At 33.4% G+C, this 26,932-nt stretch overlaps 2 protein-coding genes across 4 annotated transcripts; one reads left to right on the top strand and one right to left on the bottom strand.

The window, feature by feature from the left end:
• Nucleotides 1-2,486: 2,486 nt before the first annotated feature.
• LOC126841820 (dorsal-ventral patterning protein Sog) lies at nucleotides 2,487-24,130 on the top strand. 2 transcript variants are annotated; one of them, XM_050578487.1, is made up of 15 exons: nucleotides 2,488-3,021; nucleotides 12,365-12,468; nucleotides 14,084-14,216; nucleotides 16,738-16,785; nucleotides 18,033-18,250; nucleotides 18,369-18,523; nucleotides 18,863-19,082; nucleotides 19,153-19,382; nucleotides 20,501-20,595; nucleotides 20,759-21,048; nucleotides 21,826-22,071; nucleotides 22,153-22,435; nucleotides 22,512-22,645; nucleotides 22,727-23,050; nucleotides 23,242-24,128. In XM_050578487.1, exons 1-15 carry the CDS (start codon nucleotides 2,892-2,894, stop codon nucleotides 23,350-23,352), a joined length of 2,721 nt encoding a protein of 906 aa, XP_050434444.1. In that variant the 5' UTR covers nucleotides 2,488-2,891; the 3' UTR covers nucleotides 23,353-24,128. The 2 variants fall into 2 exon arrangements, with proteins under 2 accessions (XP_050434445.1, XP_050434444.1); XM_050578488.1 differs by lacking the exons at nucleotides 12,365-12,468; nucleotides 14,084-14,216 and having other exon boundaries at nucleotides 2,487-3,021; nucleotides 23,242-24,130.
• LOC126841821 (sister chromatid cohesion protein DCC1) lies at nucleotides 24,131-26,684 on the bottom strand. 2 transcript variants are annotated; one of them, XM_050578490.1, is made up of 9 exons: nucleotides 26,594-26,684; nucleotides 26,476-26,502; nucleotides 26,199-26,375; nucleotides 25,943-26,102; nucleotides 25,368-25,593; nucleotides 25,100-25,297; nucleotides 24,638-24,763; nucleotides 24,353-24,530; nucleotides 24,131-24,284 (listed from the first exon to the last, which is right to left on the bottom strand). In XM_050578490.1, the coding sequence occupies exons 2-9, from the start codon at nucleotides 26,490-26,492 to the stop codon at nucleotides 24,176-24,178; spliced, it is 1,191 nt and encodes a 396-aa protein (XP_050434447.1). In that variant the 5' UTR covers nucleotides 26,493-26,502; nucleotides 26,594-26,684; the 3' UTR covers nucleotides 24,131-24,175. The 2 variants fall into 2 exon arrangements, with proteins under 2 accessions (XP_050434447.1, XP_050434446.1); XM_050578489.1 differs by having other exon boundaries at nucleotides 26,476-26,650.
• Between the last annotated feature and the right edge of the window lie 248 nt (nucleotides 26,685-26,932).

The raw sequence follows: 26,932 nt of genomic DNA on the forward strand, positions 1-26,932 counted from the left end.
TTCCCTTCAAAATTAACAAAACAATCCAACAAATGTACATATTTTTTAACTTAAAATTACTAGACCGTATAACTTTTTGAAACAAAGTTGATTTGCTTCCAAACTTGTGTAGGATATTCTTTATAGTACTATCGATGATGTACACTGACAAACCAAAACCATATCATAAGCTCTTCCTCTAGAAGCTGCGGAATCTCTCTTTTTTTTTATTCTTTTAGATTTTTTTTAAAGTAGTTATATACTTAAGATCTGAAAATTTGTCTGAAGGAAGATCTAGAGTGTGGTTCTAAATATTATACAGAATTTTTCCAACATTTTGTAACTAAACCTTATTTTCCATTAAAAAAAACCAAAAAAAAGGACAAAATGACACTCGCACAGCATATAACATTTCTAGGTTGCTAGATTTCCAGGTATATAAGCAATATGTGAAATGGGCACATAGCATTATGAATCAACAGGTATCTAAAAAATATTTTCATTATTTTGTTGATTACAATTTATGAGTAACAAAGACAACAAATTATTATAAATAGATGATCAACTGTAATCGTATCCACTCTAATAATAAAAATACAGATTAGTACACATTATTGTGAATTTAGCACATTATTGTTTTTACAAAGTTTTTTTTATCAATATTTAAATATTTCTACTAACTACAAATTCGCATCAAAGCATTTATTTTAAATTGTTTTATAATTTTCTGTTATAATAATTCCTGTACACCCGTGACCTCCCGGTCCTTAATATGTACAGCCCCCTAATTATTATTTTTAAATATACACAAGATATTATTAACTTAGTAATTAACCAATGTGTACTTTATTTTATCCAACAGACTGAAGGTTAAGCTTCAAAAAACAAATTACTTTTAATGACCAAAATATATACTAGTTCTATAAAATGATTAAATAAACAGTTTATTTTTTGTCTTTATATTTTAGTCAAATAGGATCAAAAAAACCTTTTTTTATAATTCCCGGAAACATAATTCTTTAGTTCTAATGTATTATCATAGTGATACATAAACCTACACATCTTTAAGTTTTAACTACATCTATTCATATAACATAATAAAGACTAGTATACACCTAGTATTATATTTATTTATCTATTGTTTAAATATTTTTCAACATTTTCTGTATATATTTTCTATATACCTACACACTTCCTAAATAAATATTTATTTCATTGTTAAGAGTGAATAAATATTACAATAATATAATCGTATATCATAATGAACGGTCATATGAATGGCTAGTGTATGTCTATTATATGGTCAACGCGAATGATTTGTGGTGTGTACTTGATTCAAACCGAGTGAAGTTAAAAAAAATTACATTTCATAAAAGAAAACCATGTAAATTATTTCTGTCGCACTGTAAGTGCCAAAATAAAATTTGCTTGTAAATTTAAAATAATACCTAGTATATGTAATTAATGACAGTAAATGTTTAATTAAGTTGTACAAATCCAACAAACAATTTTACTATCGGATACCTTTAAATGTCGGTATTACAATATTTGTTAGTAATCGTTCGAATAACATATTACTAAGTTTTAAACATGATATTTACTTGTTAAGTTATAAAGCTGTAGGTTTAAATTCAAATGTTATGCACACTACACTTTTTTAACTTTTGACATGACATTAAGGAATTCGTTATGTTTAAAAATTTTGCAACAATGAGTGTTGTCTTGATATTATTTTAATCTGTCTCGGACGAAAGCCAAAAATAATATCATGAAACGCGTAGATTATTTGATAAATCCGACTTAAAATTCCAAAAGGCAAAAACTCTACATCATATTACTGGCGCCCAAGTCTTAAAATACTACTTGACTAGTTTAAGGGATATAATTATCCTAATACGGAATAAATAACCAAACCATCGACCCCAATGCGTTTCAGTAAGAAAACATATGGATAAATTATAAATGCTTGTTATTTCGGCAAGCGCGATTGGAGGGTAAAAAACAGCCCCGCAAACGCAAGGACTTCCCCTCGGAAAGCGTTGCGCGGGCGCGTTTTCGTGACTTCTCTCGGCCCCGTTGTGGACGCTGCCTCTTCTGCGCGCGTCTACTAGACAATCGGTGGATGGGGCCAAACCCAAATAACGCCGTCGATCATTTGTCGTCACTCACCACTGGCCTCGCGGGAGGCGCGTGCACCACGCTAGTCGCTACAGATCGGTCCTAATGAAATAATTACAACCGCCGCTAGAAAAATAGTAATTTATAATAACAATATTATTAATGCGTTCGACCTGCCGGTCTGCAGACGCCGCCGCAGCCGCTCTTGCTGGCGTCAAAACTCGGTGCGTGCCCACGTTTTTCTCGCCGCGCTGTCGCCTGAATGACGGGTCGACGCTGCGGCGGGTGGAAATAAATGGCCCCGCGTAGCCGTCTACAACCCGACGGCCAGTGTGTGCGAGTGCGCGTACCTCATAAACGTAGTGAACCAACTACTACGGGTCTGCCGCCGCTCATCAGCTACCAGTGTGTCGTCGCTACGCGAATCGTTAGCACGTGTCCGCCGCATAAGGTCCACCGCCGTCCGGCGTCTCCACGCGTACTATCGTCATAATAAAAATATTATCAAATTTTTTCACGTCATTTCTGGCTCGCGTCTTTCCGTGTGCCGGTTTTCGCGATTTTCAACCTAAATTAAATTACACATTTTTTCTTGGTCGCCGTCGTACTCGCCAACTGCCTAGGAAATAGTGCGCGATGTCGTTTCCCGCTGCCCGACGGTCGTTTATCGTGGGCGGCACGTGAGAGACGGCCGGTCGTCAACCGGCTCTTGATAACGACACGCCGCGGGCGCTGGACGCCGTGCGATAAGAACACCTGAAGCTCGCGCGCCAAATTTTTTGGCCGCCGTCGCGATGGCCGTCAGATGGACCGCCGTCGCTTTGTGTCTGCTGGCTGCGTTCGTGGCTGTTGGCTTGGCCGCCCGAAAGAAGTCGCCGCTGCTCGAGGAGAACGCCGTGCCGAAAAAACCCAACAGGGTGACAGGTACGTGCCGTGTTGGGTGGCGACGAAACGAACGCCCTTTGTCTTATGCTAAACCCCGTTTCGCCTCGAAAAATTTTCTAGTCCCGTCCGTTACACTTCATTTTTTTTTTTTTTTTTTTTGGCATCAGTACAACCGTATCAAAGTATTAACGCAATATTTGTATTATTTTTAGCGTCCCTGTGCGTTGTTTTACACAACAACGTTCATATTATTATAGTTGTACTACTGTTATTATTTATTATTATAATTTTAATAATATATATATATATGTATATATAAAGGAAACTAAGTATAATGATAATATTAATAATGTTGCGGTCGCCCGATGATTATATTATATTATTCTAAAATGTCTACTAGGAAACATCTTCATGTTTATTATTGTTCGCTGTTTGTTTGTTCACTTAAAAAAATCCTTTGGGTGCGGCACGTGTACATGTCATATTACTATTATTATTATTTTACACAATATATCGTTTGTCACCGACGTCCGGTTTAGTAGAAAACGTGAGAAAATCAGTTTTCTCGAATCGACCGCCTTCTTATCGGTTTCTATTTTGTTGTCCAGTTCTTTCGTTATCTACCGATAATAATACACGACGGCTTGTCACGGAAAAATCTTTTCTCGCGCACAACGCTTATAATACTATGATAATAATAATAAAAACAATTATTTGACCAACCAGAAATATTTGTTTTTCACAGGAAGTAATAATAATAAATTAACCGGCATACACGTACTCGGTTATGCCAGGCCTCAGATTTTGACTGATAACGATAAAGCGCCACATTATACTAAAGTACAGTGGCGTATTTAGGTACAGCAGTGTTCAGGGGGGATTATCCTCCAGAATAATAATATTATTATATTTTGTTAATTATTTATTTATAATAGCAACATTGCAATCACATCATGTTAAGATAACGTTAAACCCCCTACTTTTTAGGAGTCCAGCTTAATGGAATTGGTAAAGTAATTAGGACTCTTATTAGGTAGATCATTTTTCAAGTCCCACTATCACAGCATCCTTGAAGGAAGTATTAAATATAATTTTAATTTAAACATAAATTAATCTACACAAAACACGTTTTACTAGGTCCGGGGGGTTTTCATAGTAATTAAACCAATCATGCCATTTTAGAGGGAATGTCATATTCGTTTTCCTTGTTGTTTAGTGTTTAACTTATTATTTAATGATGAAAAAAGGCAAACTTGTTTTGCATATTACTGCCCAGAAGAAAATTGTCTGCACGCCATTGTACTGAACACATTAATACGATACGGGTTAAACTTGCCTGCAATTTGCAAAAAGCTAGCGTTGGGCATTTTCCAACCCCGGAATTAGTATTTTATCATTTCTTTGTTTTAACTTCTCTTGTCAAAAACGTAAATCATTATTTTGACGTATTCCATTTTACCCAAACAAATAATGAACAAATTCATTATTATTAAACTTCTATTTTTAAAATAAATAACATAAAAAATACATTTCAATATTGATGAAGTACAAGCGACTTTAAGTTATTTATATTATACCGATCTACAGATCTTCTTCGATGTACGAATCATCATAGTACGTAGTTTAATTACCAACCACCTTGGTTTTAAATAATGTATTTGCGCCGGCGAATCGCAACGAAATTATTGCAATAATGTAATACATAATATACTTAACAAGGTGTATAATTTGCGCACGATCTGAATGTTATTATGCAAACATGAACCGTCGCACATGCGACATTATTGATTATGGACGTTTTGTTTTTGTTAGAAAAACATTGTAATCAGCGGCGCTAATCAACCTACCGCGTGGTCGAGTGATGTATTTAACAAACACGTCTTGAAAATCGTGTAAACATGATCGTGAGTATAGCCGTTGAAGATCGGTCACTGTACTAACTACTAATATTATATCGTGTAAGCATTGTATATCAAATAAAGAAAAAAAATACTACAACTAGTTTGCTCGTGATAACTTTTGTATGTGTTATTACTGTGTCCCGTGTCTTACCGACACAACAAATTACATTAAATACAGTTGTTCATGCGACGAGCGACGAGCATGAGAAAGATCACAAATAACAGTGGGAAAAAGGCTAAAAAATGTGTTTTGTCGCTAAAAATTATTTTTTTTTGCTGTTTCGCGTCTTTGTCACATATTATATGTACATTTTATTTATCAGATAAACAGTAAAACTGTTGCGTAGGCGTTTTGTAACAAATATGTAAAATATTTTCATTTTTTTCCCATTCCCTTACATGGCGATCGAGTTCCGTTTAGTGCTCGGGCTTTTATATCAAAGCGATTTAATAAACACTGTTGGTTTTTACCTATACCAAACGACTCAAATTACGATTTATACAGTTGCACTTTTGATCTAAATAGTATATTTTTAATTTTAAACAAAACTGTATAAAATAGTTTAATATTATATATTATACTAACTGTATTATTATAATTGATTAGTTATTGCTATTAGCAATAATTGATGTATTACTCATATTATATTATTCATATGCTGTACATTGTCCAATAATGTATGTTACTAACGGCAAATAATACAACATATAGGCGGATAGTATCTTTTTTTAATACAAAGTAATTTGTCAAAGTTGTTTAATGTGAGATGGGTTCTTTTAAATCCAAGATACAGATATTATAAAAAAAATGTTTACTCTTGGCGCCAACGTGTTTACATTTTACTATACTATTATGTTCAGGTTTTTTAAGTATAGGGTACGACATTTTACATGTAATACTGAAATAATGAATATTGATTAGTAGTATTTAATATTCATTTTTAATTCTGACGACAGCAGAATTAGCTGTTTTTGTACAAAATATATGTCTTGGACTGTTGGGAGATGCCCGTCATAAGAAACTGAGCATTCTGAACGCAAATAAAGTGGAAGACTTAGAATTTATCTAAATATATACAAGGGGATTTGCGTTCACGTTAGGCACTGAGTTATTGAAGAGTTACTGAGTTACTGAGACATTAAAGTTTGCATTCATCAACGACTAATATTTTTCTTAGAACAATATTTTACCGACATTTCCCTCCGTCAAGCAAGTATAGATAAACTATAACTATTTATCTTTACCTCTATTTCCGGGTAAGTATAAACTTCTATTGCTCAGTTCCCTAGAATATGTATATCTAGAATATGTTTTGCAATACAAAATTCTGAGACGAAAACAAAATCTGAAATGATTATTATAACCAAATATTATAAATAACACATTTTGTTTAATCGTTTAACTTAACAAATCATCACCTAATGCCTTGGGCAGCGATGCGTTTGAATAAAAAGTAGGTACAGTCTATTGAATACAGTAAGTATTAAATATTTGTTGCGCCCGTTCAGCTGTTACTTTAACGACATTTTCACCATAAATTATAATTTACATTCGTTACGTGCGCGTTGAGTTAAGTCGTAGCCACAACCTTTTTTCCGTCGCTAATTAGCAAAGTTTCGGTTTTTGGCCCCAAAACAAAATACTGAACGACGATCACGGTTGACTTTGACCCTGCGTTTTGCACATTAGAAGAGAAGGGAGGGGGGTGTTTGGTCAAGTTGTTAGTAAATTTTGGCGCCAGTCGCCCCTGTAAAAAAAAAAAAAAAAAAAATTGTAACAAAACCGTTTGCACTGGTTTGTGCATACGTAGGTACTTGATAACAACAACAATAATAATAATATATTTTAACATGTACACGATACACCGACGGTCTGGTCTCGTAAAACTGCCAAGTAATCGCCAGAGCTGGGCAAGCGGTGCGCCGGGGCCGTCTAGACGCAGCCAACGACTTGGCCACGCACTTTGCACCTATATAGCGCATAAATTATCGCCTTTTTGCCGCTGGATGGACCCATAATAGGGTGTCGGTGACGTGGCGTATATACGGATTTGGGCTTCGGTCGTGTTGTGTTATATGCCAAACGTGTGTTCCGCATCAGCTCGCCAAAAGGATTTCCCCGTCATCTCCATAAAACGACTACGGCGATTCTCTAATATATCACCGCGAACAATCCTAATTATTTCCTTCTAAATGACTATGCGGTGAAAACGACGGCTTTATAATAAAAATGGAAGCGTTCGCTCGGGAGTTAGGGGGGTTTGGTTCTTTCAAATTAAATGACGAATATAGCCTATTATTATACTCAAATGTCAATAATAATAATTGTAACGATAACGATGCGTATGCAATGTGGTACAATGTACTCGGGATCGACTTCGACAATGTTGTAACTAAGTGCCACTTTTTTCGCTTAGCCCTTTCTTCAATATGCAGATAGTACAAAAGGAAATTTTTGAAAGAAATCATTTTAAATAATAAGACGTAGCAAATTTTTTAGTGTAACAAATTTTAATCGTTTTATAACACAAACCGGTAGATATTATGTTTATATCAATAGACAACAAGTACCGGTAGCTTATTCAGCAAAGTATTCGGGGTGGGTTACATGGCGATTGTGTTTTCTGTACTAAAGTTTTGTATGTGCCACAAATTGAAATACAAATAAACACAGTGGACGGTCACTGATCATTAATTATGTGTAAACTGCGCGAGATAAAGCGAATCTAGGACGATCTAGTTGGAAATAAAATACACGAGATTGTTTTAATTTTTTTTTTTTTTGGCGCGTGCTAACAGTTTTTTGATTAATTACTCGTGTAAACGTTGACCGCTAAATATTAAACTTTTACATTCGACAACGCGGATTATATCTAGAACGCGTGGACACGTCGAGGATGTAAATTTTGTCGCCCCACGATGTAATTGTGTCTTCTCTTTCACGATTGCTCTAAACTTTTGACAGCAGCGCCGCGTCGCGACCCCATTAGGATGAAGATGATTTCCAAAAAATTATAAAACATATTAGTTATTATTAAACGTTGCTGGTGCTTAATGCTTATTTATATTTTGTCTATATAATATATTGTTTTGTATACGAGTGAATACGACACAAGTCGGAGTCAGACTACTCTCTCGTGTTGCCTGTAGTAAACTTGGCTTGTTAAATGGATATTTTAGTAAAATCTTTGCCTCTTCCAAGGAGGTTAACTGAACTAATCCGCTATTCTCGGGCGGATAGTTAGTCCGTTGTCGGTAGAGGGGAATTATCCCTTAAGAGTACTTGTCTTTAGTACTAAATTTTAAATAATTCTTAACAAATAATTACAAATACTTCAGTATAAAAAACCTTACATAGCGATGAAAAGTCCGCGATTAAAACATTCTTAGCTATGGTAGAACAACAAAATATACATGTATTTATCACTTTTGTCATTATAATATTATTTGATGACAGTGAGTGATGGACAAACCGTGGGACGCAACCAGTATGCAACTTATTGCAACCGTTTAAGCAAGGGGGGAATATGAATAGCGTGCGCCTTTTATCTTAGAACGCTTCAATAATTGCCGTCGAATTCGTTGTATAGCTTTATTAATGGTCGCCACAATATAAATCTCCACGATGGTTAAACAACAATTATTGCATTACGCCCCGGCTGAAACGTATCTGCCCTGTATGGTCTAATATACATATATGTGTACACTGTACTGAAATTGAAAACCCTCTTGTCGAATAATACTTATACCGGCGATCCACCTGTTTAGAACGCCGTACTTCTTATGCTATGTACCGCATGTCCCGCGGTGACTATTGTTGTGGGAAATATTGTTTGTTGAAGTTATATGCTTTTTGGCGTTTTTAAGCCATAATATTTGTGTTCTGCTTAAATTCGAAAAAACTGAATAAAAAAAACCTGTGCTGTGATGTGTACCAGTGTTACACTCTTTCTGGGACATACTGTACATACATTCGCACATGAATGTCGTGTATTATCTATCTGCGGTGACGGCCGGTCGTTTAGTGACTGGCACACTGTGTGTGGTGTGTAAATCAATGGTCGTATCGAGTATGTAAAAGAGCAATACCAAAAACGCGGAGGAGTCGCCGGAAACGCAGATTTTTGACGTAGTTCAAGTCTAATAGTAAAACAATGATCTCAATACTATTTTCATTCTAAAATATATTTATAACATATATGTTGTTGCGTTATTAAGAAAACAAAAGATCTTTTAAAGCAAATTTAGTTATTTTAAAACCGTGATGGTAACGCCAAAAAAAAAGACCTTGACTTCTTTTGGAGTGTATTTTTAATCAATATCGTTGTTTTTCTATACATGAATTTAGTTTTTGTTTATAATAGTTTTTACATTCACTTAATGAAGATAGATGATGCCAATATTAGCACATTTAATATTTATTTACATTTTATATGTACATTTAAAAGGGTGTATTGCATTGATAAAAATATGGTAATTTAATAGAATTTAAACTACGATAAAGAAATTTTACTGTGTTTACAAGCGTAGTTTATACCAATCGTAAAAAAGCATTTAAACCAGCTAAACAAGTTTTTACATAATTATAACTCCGGGAATTAACTAATTTGGACTATGTTAAATCGGGTTCAACTACATGTTTAAACGTGTATTAATTGGACTGTTCTTACTCTGTTACTTACTCCGTGTTATGAAGTAAAAATTAGCACTATTTAGTATTTAATCACACGTCTTAAATAAATTATAAGTGTTTCAATATCAGAATATCTCGTTGTAGTTTGTTTATGCCCATTTACCAAAAATATCTATAGAAAATACTGAAGTCTTGACACGTATAACAGTAGTGTAGTAGCTAAACGGTTATTCTAATAAACCGACGATATATATATAATTGACTTAAATTAAAATGTCCGATACTAAACAGGGATGAAGGGGTGACGAGTACAGAGGCCTCCTTTATGTCGACTCGGGGACATAACATACTCTTAGGTCTTTATCACTAATCTGACCGTTATTAATATGTTCTATCAGCCGCTGACGATCACGTGTACAACACTTTTATGCGTGTTCACACGACCGCCGACGATGCCGCAAAAACGATTAAAATAGTTTTATGTGCGTTTAAACTTGTTGCCTGCCGCCCCATCCCTTTAACGCCCGACCGTATAGCTTCCTTGGTGCGTACAATACTCGTAGACACAACAGTAGTGTCTGGTATAATAATAATAATTATAAATACATAATGATAACCATAAGAAACTAAACTGGTCACAGCGGAATAAGACAGCGCCGGCTCGGCGGTTGCGTGCATAAAAACGGCGGGTAAACGTGGTGGTCGCCCGGCGCCAATATGTTTCACGTCATTGCGTTGCCGGCTGCCGTGCCCGTGATCTGATTTCTGAACAATAAGAAACAACGCCAACGATAATGATCATTTCATACGAGACGACCTGAAGATCGACCAAATGCAAAATAATAATAATAATAATAAACTCCGCACGAGTAAAAAGTGCTTTTTTTTTTTATATACAACATAGTTTTTTATACCTGGAAATCCCAATTATAAAAACCACACGTTCGTCCGCCTCGTTGCAATATTTTATGATAATAATAATAATGAAAAAAAAAATAAGCTTAATCCAAACTAGAATTTACATCATGCTAATGAGCTGCAGAATCGTTAGTATTTTTTTTTTTTTTGTTAGGCGTTCCAAGTCGGTTGTTGAACACAATTTACACGCATTCGGGTATACAATCGGATAGTTATAATTTATTATAGCCTATTCGTCAAGAAAGCGTATATTTGGTATTGTCAATCAGTAAATAAACCCTGATAATTTTTTTGAAAACAAGCGGCATTCTCGAATATTTGAACATAATTGATATTCTTTCTATAACTAGGTATTTGTTCCGTGATTGGTTGATTGCCAAAACTGTATTAATAATTAGATATATACAGATAATATTAATAATTAATGTTTTTGTACTCTAAACGAGTACATTATATTTGTTGTTAAACCTCTTCTATCTTTATTTTGCTTCTAGTTTTCAGTTTCAAAACGATAATCGCTACTATCTTATTTATGTATTTGGATATTACCAAACTAACTCACTTAAAATATTTGGCAATAATTCATTTTTTAAGTAATGTCTACCTCGGCAAACGAAATGTATTCATGACAAATGACAATATTTACAACGAATCTCTCTTCATTCGAGAATTCACCATTTTTTAGCTCTATTACTTTATATTGTTTAGGTGATGTATTTTTATATTAGATTCAACATCATAATATTATACTTGTGGATCTTATCTTTTATTAAAATTAATCTTTGAAAAAACATTGTTATAAAAATATAAAATATTCACTAGTCAGCTACAATAGCTAATCAATAATCATTTAGTGCTCCAAGAATATGTGTTCCATGTTTTATTCATTAATAAAACTGTAAATTACATTCGAAATTAATTTTTTAAACATCATACAAAAAATATATTACAGGCAATATACGGTTATTATATGTATATATAATATACTATGTATAACACATACTACTAAGACATTAGTTATGATCGTTATGGCAGGTAAAAATAGTAATTACCTAGGGGCTAGAACATTCCAAGGAAAGTAGAAACACATTTATATCATAAATAAAAAAATATTAAAATTTTAATGCTTTATGATGTAACCACTTAGTATAACCTAACCTAACCACTTAGTGGTAGTTGTAGCTTATTTTATACATTTGGCACGTTAGTTAGCTAATGGAAAAATTTTGGTTGGCAAAATAGACTGTCAAATTCAAGGTTTTTTTACGTTGTCATCAGGACAGTATGTACTAAATATATTACATATAGTATTCTGTGTTCATAATAACGTCAATCGAAGTGTAATAAACAATAGAAATGTACAATTTATACTGGAGCGAATAAAATATATTATTTTCGCGGTAAATAATATTATAGTACATAATGTATATATGTGTATTATACATAATGAACAATTATAATAATGTTATAAAAGTGCATCATTTTCATTAAACAGTATATTATTTTAATAATTTATTGCTACGGTAAAAATGTAATCAAAATCATTTATCATCTTTTACAAATTAATTAAAACATTTTATGTTGCCTAATGTTTTTTTTGTTTGTTTTAATGTTTGAAAAATATATTTATAGGAGAAAACAAATTGTTTTTCATTAAGCTTAAAATAGTATAGGAACAACTGTATCTAAACCTTGATATAATATTAAGAACCACGGCTTGCTCTGAGTAAAGTAGTTGTAATAGAGATCCTTATAGTGTTGATAGAATTCAGTAAGTATTAGCCCTACTTTATAAATAAATATAACACTCCACATCAACGCTTTAAGTCCAAAATCACGCTTTCTTTTTTGGTATCCCAATCGCAGTCAGCTCAGTCGGTTTTGGAAATACGCTTTAACCGATGATTTTTTTGTGTTTTATGTATTGCAGAATGCCAGTTCGGCAAGCAGCTCAAAGAGATTGGGTCGACGTGGTATGCCGATTTAGGGCCACCGTTCGGTGTCATGTACTGCATCAAGTGTGAATGCGTTCAGGCAAGTCAATATCAGTATTATAAAATATATTGTAATATTTCCCCCGTTCCGGCACTAAAAATCGCTTCAGTGTATTTTTCGAACAATACAAATGATGGGCACATGTAAAACTATAACAAAACAGTATGTTTTTGGAAAATCTTTTCTGTGACGTTTCAATAGCTGACCCATCGGTAATTACAAAGTTATTACTATAATAATATATTGTATTTCATGCATGTTTCTCGGTGTATAGGCAGATATCATAGTGCTGCCTATGCCGTGTGCAGGCCGACCGTGTCACGATATATCATTATACCTATAACCGATTTAAAGTGTATTATTGTTGTTATTATTGTCATCATGGCTGCGCGCGTCCGCATGGGTGTACTTAAAAGTGCATTGTTTTCGCGTGTGAAGGAATGAGGTTGGCCCGCGTGCAATTTTGACGGAAGAGACCGGCCGTGGACGTGCTCGGTCGCCGTGGAGGAGGGTGAGAAGCAGCTACTCGGGATGTCCGCTAGAATTCTTATGCGTACTTAAGTATGTGTGTGTGTGTGTATGTTCAATTGTGTCGCGTGTACTCAGTTGATCGAAACAATCGAGATCAGATTCACACATTCCATCGCACGGCCGGGGAACAATCGGTTGCCGCCGTTGTAAAGCCAGCCGCCACGCCGCGCTACTCATGAATAAAACTATAAGGCAGCTAAAAAAAAAAAAAAAAGGGCACGAGAAACAACGCCGTGGCCATAAATCCATACTATTATCGTACACATCCATCGTATAATAATATAAGCGACGAAATGATTGAAAAAAAAACCCCAACAGATCCGCAGAAAGAAAAAAAAATATCCGAACGCGTATATTATACTCGATACAGTAACACGGTATGGGTAATTTTTCATTTGTCAGACTATTTTTTTAAATATATATATATATATTTTTATTTTAATTAATTTCGTACAACGCGATTCGGAATAAAACAATAAGCGTACACCTTGAAATTAATAGGTAACACCCGATGGAATAATAATTAGTGTTTTGAGCACGAGATATGCTGTTTAACGTAACGCAATATTATGTTTTAATATATTCTTACCGGGATTTATTCGTTTCGGTCATACTTAAATGTTAGCACTACTCAGGTTTTTCCCTTGCGCCACTGACTTAAGTAGAATTTGATTTATGTAGAACTTAAATAGTACCACAAGATGGATGCATAACATCTCGCCAACTGAACCATCGTTGATAAAAAAGAAAAACTAAATTGTTTTGCCCTACACAAGTTACGACATAGTTTATTTCGAATGGCTGAGTAGTAGTTTAAGATACACAATATACATTTTAATTTATAGAAAAAATATGCAGATTTTACGTTTAGGAAACTTTAATATTAAATAATTTACCATGTTGAACGAACATCACTTTATAATTGCAAATCGTTGGCTAAAAAAAACATTCGACTTCCTCGTTTCTAGTGTTTATTGAATTTATTACACTGTACACGCTGCATAAGTTTTGACTTACCGGAAAACCGAATGAAACAAAACTGTTTTGAATTTTGATTACTCGCCCGAAACGATTCATGAACTAATCTGTATAACGTATATATTTTTAAACACTTGTCGTTTAGGTGCAAAAAAAGAGGCGAATAATTGGTCGGACGCAGTGTCGTAATATAAAAAACGATTGTCCGAAACCTAACTGCGAAGAACCTACTATATTGCCAGGAAAATGTTGTAAAACTTGTCCCGGAGAAGATGCCAGTAAGTCGCAATTCGTATTTGTATTACACTATTTGATTTTGCACATACTATTAACCTACTGTAATCTTCAACATGTTATTACTATAACACTACTATTAAGCTATTCGGGCTATTCGGAATGCTATATTATTATTTTATAAATTGTACGAAAATAGTTTCAATTACAAATCTTTATTAATATGCATGCTCGGTGTGCGTTTGAATTTGAATTATTTATGAAATTAACCAATTAACTGTTTTTTTTTTTAAATAAATTAATCTATATTTTTTATACAGACCTGAGCGAAATCTAAAAAACGAATTATTCCGAGGTTTATTCATGTTTTGAATTAATATATTTTATTCGCTTCAATAACTTGTAAGTTCATTAGTACCTAAAAAAACTTTATTGTAGGTGAACAACTACATTAAAGAAACCAAATATTATAATTTACAATGTCAATACTATATTTGCCATTGTCCATTACTATTTTTTTAACTTTAGCGGGTTTGAGTAAATTATTATCAATTATTTTCTGAAGATATTGTTTTAATTATTTACTCGGCCGCTAAATAGTAAAATACAAGATTACAAAGGCAGTGACACATCTACAGAACACGAGATTGTAAAATTACATATTATCAAAGTCTATTAAGTAGTCGTGGTCGATGGGTAGGTGGAACTTAAAATAGTGTATGTGCGTCACTTAGACTTTGTACAACAATAAATTATTATCTGAAAAATCGAATGTGTCAACTGCCTTCCTTAATATTTTAGGTATCGATTTTGTACAACGTGGATTTATGATTGATCTGTTTTACATTTGCAAATCGACTAGGGTCGTATCCGGTGTTTGATAAATAATCAATATTATTATTGTTATTATTATGTCTCTGGGTCAATGCAGTGAATATTGCAACAAAGCAAAAGAGAGTCAAAAGTTTTTATTATTGTTATCTACGACTTTGTTTTTTTTTTAACGCTTAATAATAACGTAGTTTTCTCTCTCAGGTTGCTTTGATTAACCCATTTCTAATGAATGACCTTCGCGCACTAACAAACAAGAACAGAATGGCACAATACTATTGAAGCATGTGACAATAATTATTATTATTATGACTATAATAATGTGGAAAATGCAATAATTCGCAAAACGTGAACTGCATTTATCATTATTTGTCGCTGACGGACAATAGGTCATGGATTGTAACGCCTTATTAGTAAAAACTAGATTTATAGGTACAACAGATGCATTACAGCTTTAATCTACAAAAGGCGGAATTAAATACTTGAAATACTTGATAAGCATGGTTTGTCATTATGCACGTGTATGCACTTCGTTTGGGTTTATAATTTGGCACGCTGGTGTTAATTATAATTCATAACTTATGCAATTAATAAAATATGAAAACTTATTCGATTGCTACAGTAAACAAATAATGGAATAAATTAACAATGCAATATTAACGTTAAATTAAGGTACAAATGCCATAATTAATTAATATTATTGATTTGTTGTATTAAATATTAATAAATAAACTAACTAAAAACACAAAATAACGTTAACAGCTTTTATCATTATTTTTTTTTTTTATAACAATGTTATAGATATAAGTGATAAAGTTATGTTGAAGTACATTTATGAATATAGTTTCTGATGTACATATTATTAGAAATTTAATTGCTTTTGGCCAATACGAAAATGTTTGTTTTTTTGCCCATTAAAAAAATAATTTTGTTATATTTTAGCTCGTTGACTATTTTATTAGCATCGCAATATTTTCTCAAAGTCTAAGTCTAGCTTATTAATTCAGACAGTTGTAAATCTTGTGAAGTACATCATTCTATAGGTCTTTCTATTTCTTAAAAAGCGAATATACCGATTTTAAATAAAAATATTTGGGTTTTCTAAAACGTCCAACTATGCGTTTATCAAATTAGTCACGACTATAAATTTATAACCGTTTTTTTGTTGTCTCGGGAGCTATATGAATATTTAATTAGTGTGTCTACTAGCTAGTTTTTTCTTTTAACTTAAATTTTGAAGTTAATAAAAATAAATAAACTCAAATATTGTTAGTTTGTCTTTTTCACTATTTGAGTTTGACAATTTTCTCGCGACATTTTTTTTCCATTTTGTCCACACTACACACGCCACGTACTATTACTCTCAGTGTGTGTATACACGCTTTTACTAGGTACCAAAACTTGTATAATCTATATACTCACTATATAACGTTCCAAATGACGACAAAAATAGTTTGGCGTGCGCAAATACTTTGGCAGTATAGACGGGTAGACGAGCCGACACCATCAAGGTTCAGTGCAGATTATATATACATGTTCATCCTATATAAAGTATATAAACACGTGTATAGTGCTTTTATAATAGTAACAATCAAATTTTAGGTACGCCGGGAACTTGAAACCTAACTTTTATACATACCAGCCCATTTCATTCATAATACTTTTTTATTTTTACTCATACATATAAGTTTAACAAAAAATATATTAATAATGTTAATTTGCAATGGGTTACAGATGAGTTTGTTCAAGATCCGCCAGATGAAGAGGAAAAGAGTCTAAAACGTAAGTAAACGCTTCCGCAAACTATAATTGAAATTTAAGAATAGTTAAACAATACTAAAACTGTAAGTCACACTTCACATAAATTAAAAGTAAAGTTGGTGCAAACGGACATTATTCATTTGGTTTTATCAAATGATTTATTTTTATGTTTCATTAATGTGAATCCATAGCAATCTATCAAATTCTCAATACTAGGTGTTGAAATATTTTTTTTATCAAAATTTGTTCTTTAACTTTTTTAAATGTATATTTACGCTAAAATTATTCAATTCTTCAGAAAAGTGCAATTTCCCTAGACTTATATCTCCTATACATTGCCTATACTTTACTCCTTAAAAAATATGCGTTGTGGTGTCCTCTTAAGGCGTTGTAAATAGGCATTGCATACGCTAGTATGTAAAAACTATAGTATACAATGTAGTATAATTAATGTATGGGCTCTTGCATTCGTTATTATGTAATGTTTACACGTACTTTAGGGATTTATGACTTGGCAAACAAGAATTATTAAAGTACGTGTAACTTGTAAAAGTATAAATCAATTAGACAATAATAAAATAATATTTAACCCTAATTTAAACATTTTTAACGTTTTAAAATAGTATTAGTATTTTTAAACAGGTTGTCTATCTCTGGTTTTATGATGATAATAATAATAATACTGTTATAACTGTATAACACTAAAAAATATATATATTTATATAAGAGCGAAGGTACTTATTTGTGTTTTAGTTTTTACGTATACATTTTTATAAATATTTATAGTATCGATCAACCTAATAGGAGTTATTGCGGAGCACTTTACTCATTATCTCGTTAAGCTTTATAAAAATGAGATAAAACATCATTAACGGCATTCTAGAATATTGCATAATGCATATTGTGATACTTGTAACAGGTAGCTTGTAATTATCTATACCATAGATTAAGTTTAACTATTACTACTTCTTATTATACAATTTGTAATCTATATATTTATAACTATAAAATTGGGTTACTAATAAGTACAAAGGAACTAGAAGTTGGTGACTCTACTCTCCAAGCCATAGTTTAATTTATAAATACAAAATATTATGATATAATAAAACCACAAAATAGATCTTCCCTATATGTAAGACTATATTATAAGACGAAGTACGATAGTTTGTTATTTGTTATACAAATATATAAAATACGGTTAAATCCACAGGGGTTACATATCTACAAGCGCAATAAATAATTTTTTTTATGATTTCTTTGTGTCATAGATTTCGCGGCCGTACTAACTGGTCAATCGAAGACTGGGGATTTTAAGAAAACAGATATCCCGACCGGCTCCACGCCGGAAACAGGGCTGGATCATGTGTCTACCGGGCGATTTACATTTTACAGAAAACACTTGTACTTTTCGTTTTACACCAACAAACCCGATAGGCCCAGGATGGTGCAATTTAACGACGCCAATGGAAACATAATTGAAGAAATTGTAAGTATAGGTATATTCTAAAACTTAGAATTTAGACTTATTTGGAATTTATCAATTAATGCTGTTAAAATTAAACTTAAAAACGTAACATGTATCAAGTGAATGCGATTTGTTGCAGACACTTTTGCCAGGTACGGTTTACCAAAATTCTACCGATAAAATTTGCGGGGTTTGGAGACGGGTGTCTAAAGACTACAAGCGGTTATTACGGGAAGAGAAAATATCGGTGTCCTTGGTCTGGGATACTGCCATTATTGGTGGACATTTGTTCAGGTATAAACACAACATGTTTAACTTTTTTATAGGTAAATTTTTAAATCGTATTAACGTAAGTCGTATTTGTGGTATTATACTGGCGGTGACTATGATTTGTTTTAAAAAATGACAATTTAAGAGGCACTTACAATTAAAATATATGTACATCCGGTCAGATCATTTCCTCGCCAAAAGGGAGTGTCTTGGTCCTTCTTCGTCGTGCCACTATGTTCTAATAAACATTTTTTTAACTTGCTTCTTGGAAGCCTTATTGTTGGATGATCTAACTGTTCGTCCATCGTTTCCATTGTGTAAATCATTTAACGTATACGGTTTACTTATTGCTGATTTGTACAGGTACAAGGCCTTGGACACTGAATCATTCAGCTCGCTGATGACCGGTCAAATTAGAGATACCGGAGGGACGGCCATAGTGTCAATTTCGACCATATCTCCGTCAATACACATGCAGATTGTGTTCAACGGAGGAGCGATCGCGGCGATCGGTCAAGACAGTGGATCGTTTTCGGTTAAATTGAAGTACACGACCGAAGACGAAAGGACGGTCATCGAAGAAGTGAGACCGGACATTTTGATCCTGGCGGTGGAAATTCGATGTTTATGATTATTTTCTAATTTGCTCATAGACGATCAGAGTGGAGAAACTGACCAACAAGTCGGTAACGGTTGAGGTACGATCGCCGGTCACGTTCTCCGACTTGAACGCCCTGTCCCGTAGAGACCTGATCGTGGTCCTCGAATCCAAACAGCAGCCGGGTTTCAAGTTGCAGGGCTTGATCGTGCCCAGGGTTTTTTGCGATCTTTACCAGTCAGTGGTTGTTACGAACGGTTATCAGACGGACCCGAAGAAAACGAGGTTAGTTATCGTTTGTGGTAGGTGTTCAATGAGAATAATGTCACATGAAAATGTCGTTGATTTTTGATTACGAAATATCGTAAAGTATAAAATATCCAATAAGATCTCCTCATTTGCCGACCTTTTTCTACCGTAAATGTTCATAAAAAAAATATATAGTAGGGTAGGTTAGGGAGGTTTTATGGTCGGTGATTATGGGCCCAAAAGATCTGACGCGCAAAACGAACGGTCAACGGCCTGTATTCGTTATAGTGCAATGTTCAAGAAACGCACAAATGCAATAATTACTATAGATATCGGATTAGTTCATTTTTTTTTTTTTTTATAGCTCGAGCCAAACTTGTTGGCTTCTAACGTCAACGAGGAAAATACACGAGCGTTACCCCGCGACGAAAGGGAAACCGTAGGGTTTTAATATTGTTGTAGCGGTTTTGGTCTGTCGCCATCCATAAATCTAATGTGCTCGACGAAAGCTATAAAGTCTCAGCTGTGTGATAATAATATGCGCGTGTGTGAACGACCTCAGTTCGTCACAACTCACACAATCAAACGACCGCACAAGTGTGTTTTTTAAAAGATTTTTACGCTCCGCGATTAAAACGCACAATCTTTGTACTTTGGGAGACAGTGGTTGGTGCCGTAAGCGGGGGGGGCAATGGACAATGAAATTATTACCTTTTAGATATTATGGATTTTGGCAATTATGCGTAAGAAGATATTATAGCATAAAATTCTAAAGATTTCGATGTTTTTCGCGCGTTATAAAAATATATTATTATGTGTATTAATAGTTGTATATTATGCATTTACAAACGGCGGCGCGTCCATATAAATGGATGCACATTAATTCGAACGGTCTCGGAGCGGCGTACGCTGCTACGTCTTATTAAACTAAAGTCTAAAATACATATATACATATATATATATTATAATTGTTATTATAATACTGTGTATGTGTTTCGGGTTGAGTTGTATATGTACAATATGCATGTTTAGCCGAATGTTTGGGCGATTACAGTCGGAAATAAATTATTCGCTTGGCGGTTGGAGCATTTTAACTATCTGGCGTGGTTCCGATCGTTTTGAATAATGCTCTTGTTTTTAATGCGTTTTGGCAGGACCAGCGGTGTGGCTTGGACGTTTATTAATAAGGACGGAGCGTTGGAGTATCACGTTAAATTTGACAATAACGCAGTCACCGAGTTGGCTATTGGTGAGATATTTTAAAAATAGATAAACATAATAATATAATAATAACGATATCGTGCATTTGATTAAACGCAGTTACCGCATTTTTTTTTTTTTTTACATTATTATTATTACAATAATATTATAATGTATTTACTCAAAAACGTTTTGCTTTAATCGGATTGCAGCGTCCGCCGAACCCCGCGTGTCCGCCATAGATTTGTCCGAGTCTGTAGTGCAGGACTGGAGTAACGGCACCGTCTCGACGATGGGACCGGTTCACTTGGAACAACTGTACGCCGAAGAACTCAGCCTGGTCAGCGGGTCGTCAGGTTTCAGAGGCAGGCTGTCGTGGAGGCCCGTGGCCGACGCTAGAGACTCAGCCGGCCCTATGTTACTCTCCAACCACGATGATCGGTCCACCTCAGTAGGGCTCCTCTGGGCGATCGTGGATTCGGATTGTACGCTCCAATACGAAGTGAGCGCCTAATGTATTTTTAAATGCTTTTTACTTACCAGCTGAATACAGTGGCGAATCCAGAACTGTGTTTTTTAGCGTGTGTAATACCGAAGATTGGAACCGCCACTGCGTTTCTAAATAGCCTTATGCATGATACTATACAAATAATAGGTTGACATACCATTAGCATTTGCTATTTAAACGATTCTCCTCACTCAGCTTTTTTAAAAACTCCCGATTTTATTAATTTTCTCTTAAACGTACTCGATTTGTAATATTTTATTGTTTTTCTATAATCGGCCTTCTTTTCTGTAAAAAAAAAAAAACATTTAGTATGAATTATAAACATATAATAAACGTATTCTATTGTAATGTAAAGCAATGCCAAAAAATGTTGGTAATATGTACTTGAAATTTGAAGGTCATTATTTAATTATATACTGATTCTGAATCGGTAGCCTATTTTTTTAGTGGCCATACCCATAGGAATAATTTGAGTTTGTAAATTGTAGTAATAGGGTGTACGTTGGTGGGCGAGAACTATGACGTTTTAAATAAAAATTATTACAAGTTATAACGTTAGGTTCTCTAAAACACTTAAAGCTTATTGCTAAAAAAAACTACTGTTTTACAAAGGCCTTCACCCTTTACAAGTCGGACAATTTTTTTATATGAAAAAAAAACTCCAGAAATCTTAAAAGCGCTCTGCCAAATGCCAATTGGTTGTAATGTACATTTTTATGAGTTTGATAGAAGTGTGTCACTCACTGATCAAACCACCCGATTGTCGCGCAGGTCGTTTTATCCGGTTCCAATGTTAAAAATCGAAAATTTGAACTGTACATCGAGGACTCGCCGTTATTGGTGCACGGAGCGCCGGTATTCAGAAGACTACTCGAAGAGTTCGAAGGTCCCACGTTCGAAGGATACGTCATCGGCCTGAGCCAAGAAGAACTACTACGGTTGAACGTCAATTTGGTGACCGTTGACTTATGGGACCCAAAGCTCGGTCAGTCTGTACTGAAAACCGAATGGAAACACGTTAGTTTTGTGGCTTAGCCTTTTTTTTATATTATTTTCTTATCTGTATACCTAAATATTTGTTATTCGTGTCTTGGACAGGTGCACGTGCCTACTGTGTGCTTCGCTCGGGAAGCAAGCGAAAACGACTCCAACAACATTTTGATGAACAACGACGAATCGGAACAACAGCACCCGTCGCTGTTGAGCTGTTTCCATGGCCAAAAATACTACCAACACGGAGCCCAGTGGACGTCTACCGTGGATGAATGTTACATGTGCAACTGTCATTATGGTAGGGTCACTTGCGACTTGATTATTTGTCCAATAGTCCAGTGTCCTGTGCCCTCGGCGAAACCGGGAACGTGTTGTCCGACTTGCGAAGGTATTGAAATGTTAAACTTACATTGCAGTATGCCCGAAAAAAACAGTAAGACGTGTGACGTTTTGATACTTTTCAGACAACGTGTTGGAAAACCAAAGGAATTCGACAAACTCGTGCTGGTTGGCCGGACAGCAGTTCCAAGGTGGCAGTAGTTGGCATCCTTATTTGCCACCCAATGGGTTCGATACTTGTACGCTGTGTCACTGCAATGTAAATAGCCGATTGCATCAAATTACTACTCAACTGTTTAATTATTATTGTATTTGAATCGAACATAATTTTATTTGATAGAGTACATCACTAAAAATTAAATGTCAACGTATGGATTGTCCACCACTGGAATGCGATCAGAGAGTAGCTATTAGGCCGACAAAACGTTCATGCTGCAAAGCGTGCCCGTCTACCTTGCAAACGACGTCTAAACCAGCTGGTCCATTAGTTCAACTTACTCAAGGCGACCAGCAGTCCAGCGGTGAAAGTGGCTTTTCGGATGTTGACGTTTTGAGCAATGGCGGATGCAGTTATCCTGTCGGTGGACCTTACGAAAACGGACAGGAGTGGCATCCGAAAATTTATTCTCATGGTGAAGTCAAATGCATTAACTGCAAGTGTAAAGTATGTATACATCTTATGTGTATTATATCAACTAAGAAATACAAATAATAGGATCTGGAAAGTAGTCCAATTATTATACATGTATGACCCATGTTGCAAGCAATCAACGAAATTTAGTTACATACATTTATATTGATAATTAATGGGTAAATCGCAAAATTTTATTAACGACATTTTGCTTTTTGTTTCAGGACGGCAAAGTGAGATGTGACCGTAAAAAGTGTCCTAAATGGTCATCATGCTCAGACCCATGTTGCACTGCGGTGTGCCGCAGGCATAAAAGACAACTTAACAAACCATAAACACATTACATTGTTCCTTTAACAAAATAAATAAATAAAAGAATAATAATAATGATAAACAACAATAATAACTATGAATATATGTATATTATATATTTATATTTAACGCAAAAGTATGATTACAGTAACAAATTTTTATATTACTCACAACTGATGAAAATCAGCAAATGAGCAATCCCTAGACTATGATAATGAATAATTTTATTATATACCGGAATCCATAGACTGATATACATAATATATATATTTTTTTTTCACTTAATGGGTAGCTGATATTATGTAATTTTCAGTATTAATCTAAGAAGTAATTAATATTGTTAAAAAAGTATATATATATATTAACTTTACTGTAATATTGTACATATGTAATTTCGTATTTTTTAATTTAAATTATTAAATTTGTTGGCTGTCATAATGTGTAATTTTTGTTCACTTTTTGAATTCTAGTAAATCAACAAACATATTAATATTTTATTAAAACTTGTTTTTGTTTTATGTGTGTACATGTAAAGAGTGTAGCACGATGATTTGACAGATTTAAATGTGTATAATTTTGTCGGCTCATTGTAATACACTTTGTATATATAACATTTATATGTCATAATAATTATTTGATTTATGTATACCCTTATTTTACCATTGATGGGGATTTTTAACAGATTAAGTGGTACAAATATAATATATACCTAAAATTATGTAAAGCAAATCGGATCAGGACGATTTTTTTCATAATACAAACATTATGTTACCATGACAAAATAATGTAATTAAAATAATATTGAATATAATACAATGGCAAATGCCATTTTTATTTATTAAGTATTTATTTTGAACTATGCCTTGAACAATAGTATCGTACACCTTCGAAAGTCGTTGCTCTAGTGTGTTTGGCTAACAAATTGTTGACATTGGTCTTTTCGGTCGCTAATCTCCTGGAAAAAAACAAAACATTTTTTCTAATAAATACTCATTTATTTCTTATTTTTTTTTTTTTTATTACTCAACAAATGGACGAATTTCATTGAATGTCCATTTTTCTCGAATTTGAAACAAGTATTGAATTCTTTCAACTATGTCATCTGGTAAGTCTTGCTCATTAAAATAGCAAATGGTCTGTGGGTGACTGGACTTATCAATGAGTACAGTACCTTCAAGTTGTTTTAAGTCTGTTGTCATACCTAAAAAACAAATTAAAGTGTTAGTATAAAAATCAAAAAACTTAATTTGTATTAAAACACGAAATGTTGTCATTTCAATAATCAAGTGTAAAAAATAGTATAGTTACCTTCCGGCACACTCCCTTGCCAGGCTCTTTGGAAGTCGAAAAAATTAAACTTTTCACACGGCCTTAAAAGGACTATGGCAAGAAATCGACATACTTTGTCTTCAATTAACGAGCGATGTGTTTCACCTATATAATAGATTAAAAAAAATTATATTTTTACATTTCTCTGTATACTCTACAATTTGTATATAAAATATAAAAAATGTGTAATAATCTTTAAGTTTAACTCGCTGAATTATAGTAAGTTTATACTACTACTTAATTTCCATAAAATATTTAAAAATATCCTTTACCACAAAAATGATTCCACTTTTCAAAATTAGAGTTAACGCATATTTTGGTAGAAACTCTTTCATGATCAGCGCTCACAATAGACTAAGCTAAATCAAGTGTTACTACATTTTTTGAAGGCATATATTTGAGCAAAAATACCTACCAACACCGAACACCATTTCTGCTTACTTAAATTTGTAGATAAACACCATGTACTATATTTGTCAATGATATGGTGCAATATTACTGAAGGTATTAAATCGCTGAGAATTTTTATTGTTTCATCCATTGGTACAGCATTGTATGGCCATGACTGTTCATCGATTAAATTTAATAAATACGATAGTACTCTAGCTTCATAGTCAAATTGGAGCACTCTCCAATATTCTAATTATATATATAAATTGTTATATTACAAACAAACAATAATATTTTTTTTTTGTATTTTAAGTAATACCGTTGATTTGAAATGCGCCTATTTCTTTCAAAGCTTCTTTCAGCTCGCCATCACTAGCTTGTACTACTGCTGACAACTTTTCATAGGTGTACATTTCACAAGTCTCCAATATTTCGCTTTCACACTCTGATCCTTTATAACTACACTTGCTTAACAAGTGTGTTAACTTTTTTAATCGTGGTTTACAAGGTCTAACTTCAAAGTAAGTGTGAAATATGCCAACGATCTGAAAAACACATTTTTACTACAATTATACACTTAATTTAAATCTTAAATCATTAATTAGATTTGAATTGCATATGTTTATGTAGTTACAGTTATGTATTTATTTTTATCAGTTATTTATACTGTATTGAAACTTTTTGGGAGTTGCTACACAAATAAAAAAAAAATAATCCTAACAGCATAAAAATAATGTAAGTTCCGGTAAAGATCTAAGGACAGGTCCAAATCTGTACATTAAGAAGCCTATCCAAACCACCTTGGGAACTCAGCAGGAATTACCATTATTGTTGTACAGTTGAGGAAATAGAACATATACAAATACTTGATGTTGAAAGTGTATTTTACCATACTTTTCTATTAATTAATTCATTTTCTTCAGATTGCTCATCTGGAAATGTCAAATTAGGTAATAATAAAATTGCATTAGAAGTCTCTGCCTCTTTAACATCATAGGTCTTGGTTTTCGTGCATAACACAGCCGTCTCATTTTTATCCCCTTTAAAAACTACACTAGAAAAGTGTTTATGAATAATTAGTTATTAGACAATTATTTTAGTAGTTTTCTCAAATAAAATAAAAATATGTAGAATTTAATCCAAAACCAACGTTTGACCGCATTTGAGATCCGATAAAATGTCATCATCGAGTTCTAATAATTTATAATTTTCAAATTGTTCCCCAAAATAAATTGGTTGGACATTCGGTTTTAGATCATCTTCCGAAAGTTTGGCATGTTCAATTACTTTCTTCACATCTTCAACTGTTCGTACATAATCATTCGTTCTTTAAAATAAAAAAAATCATAGGTAGAGTATGCATAAATATAGTTATTGTGTAACATTTAGTGTACTAGTGTACATTTCCCACCCATGATCACACATACCTGCTATCTTGAGACATCGCTGAGGAACTCCAAATTAAAGTCAATTATTAAAGTTTAATTAATTATATTATTTAACCATTCAATTTTATTATTTATTGAATAATAGAAAGCTACTTACTACTACAAAAAAATAGTTAAAAACTATAGGAAGTTATTTTGTGCTATTACTATGAATTAAAATTATGATAACAGCGACTAGAGTTGTAAAAAGAGCGGGAATATGATGTTCAATATTATGACCAGCATTTTATCTATGAAATTAACAATAGATAATATAGGTGTTATTAATAATGATTAAAGTCTTTTAATAATGGTTCATTATAAACTTAGGTATTTTAATAAAAGTTTTTCTGTTAAATATTTTTATTGACGAACTCGGAACTCAATTCTATAATATAAATAATTTTAAAAAGTACTTTACGATTCAGATCACGGCTTATCAATCCGTGATAACAAA

Source organism: Adelges cooleyi, unplaced genomic scaffold, assembly GCF_023614345.1.
Source record: "Adelges cooleyi isolate 19-005CV unplaced genomic scaffold, UGA_ACOO_1.1 ACOO_flye_CR_arks_rails_tigmint_CR_PRNA_41, whole genome shotgun sequence".
Taxonomy (NCBI): domain Eukaryota; kingdom Metazoa; phylum Arthropoda; class Insecta; order Hemiptera; family Adelgidae; genus Adelges; species Adelges cooleyi.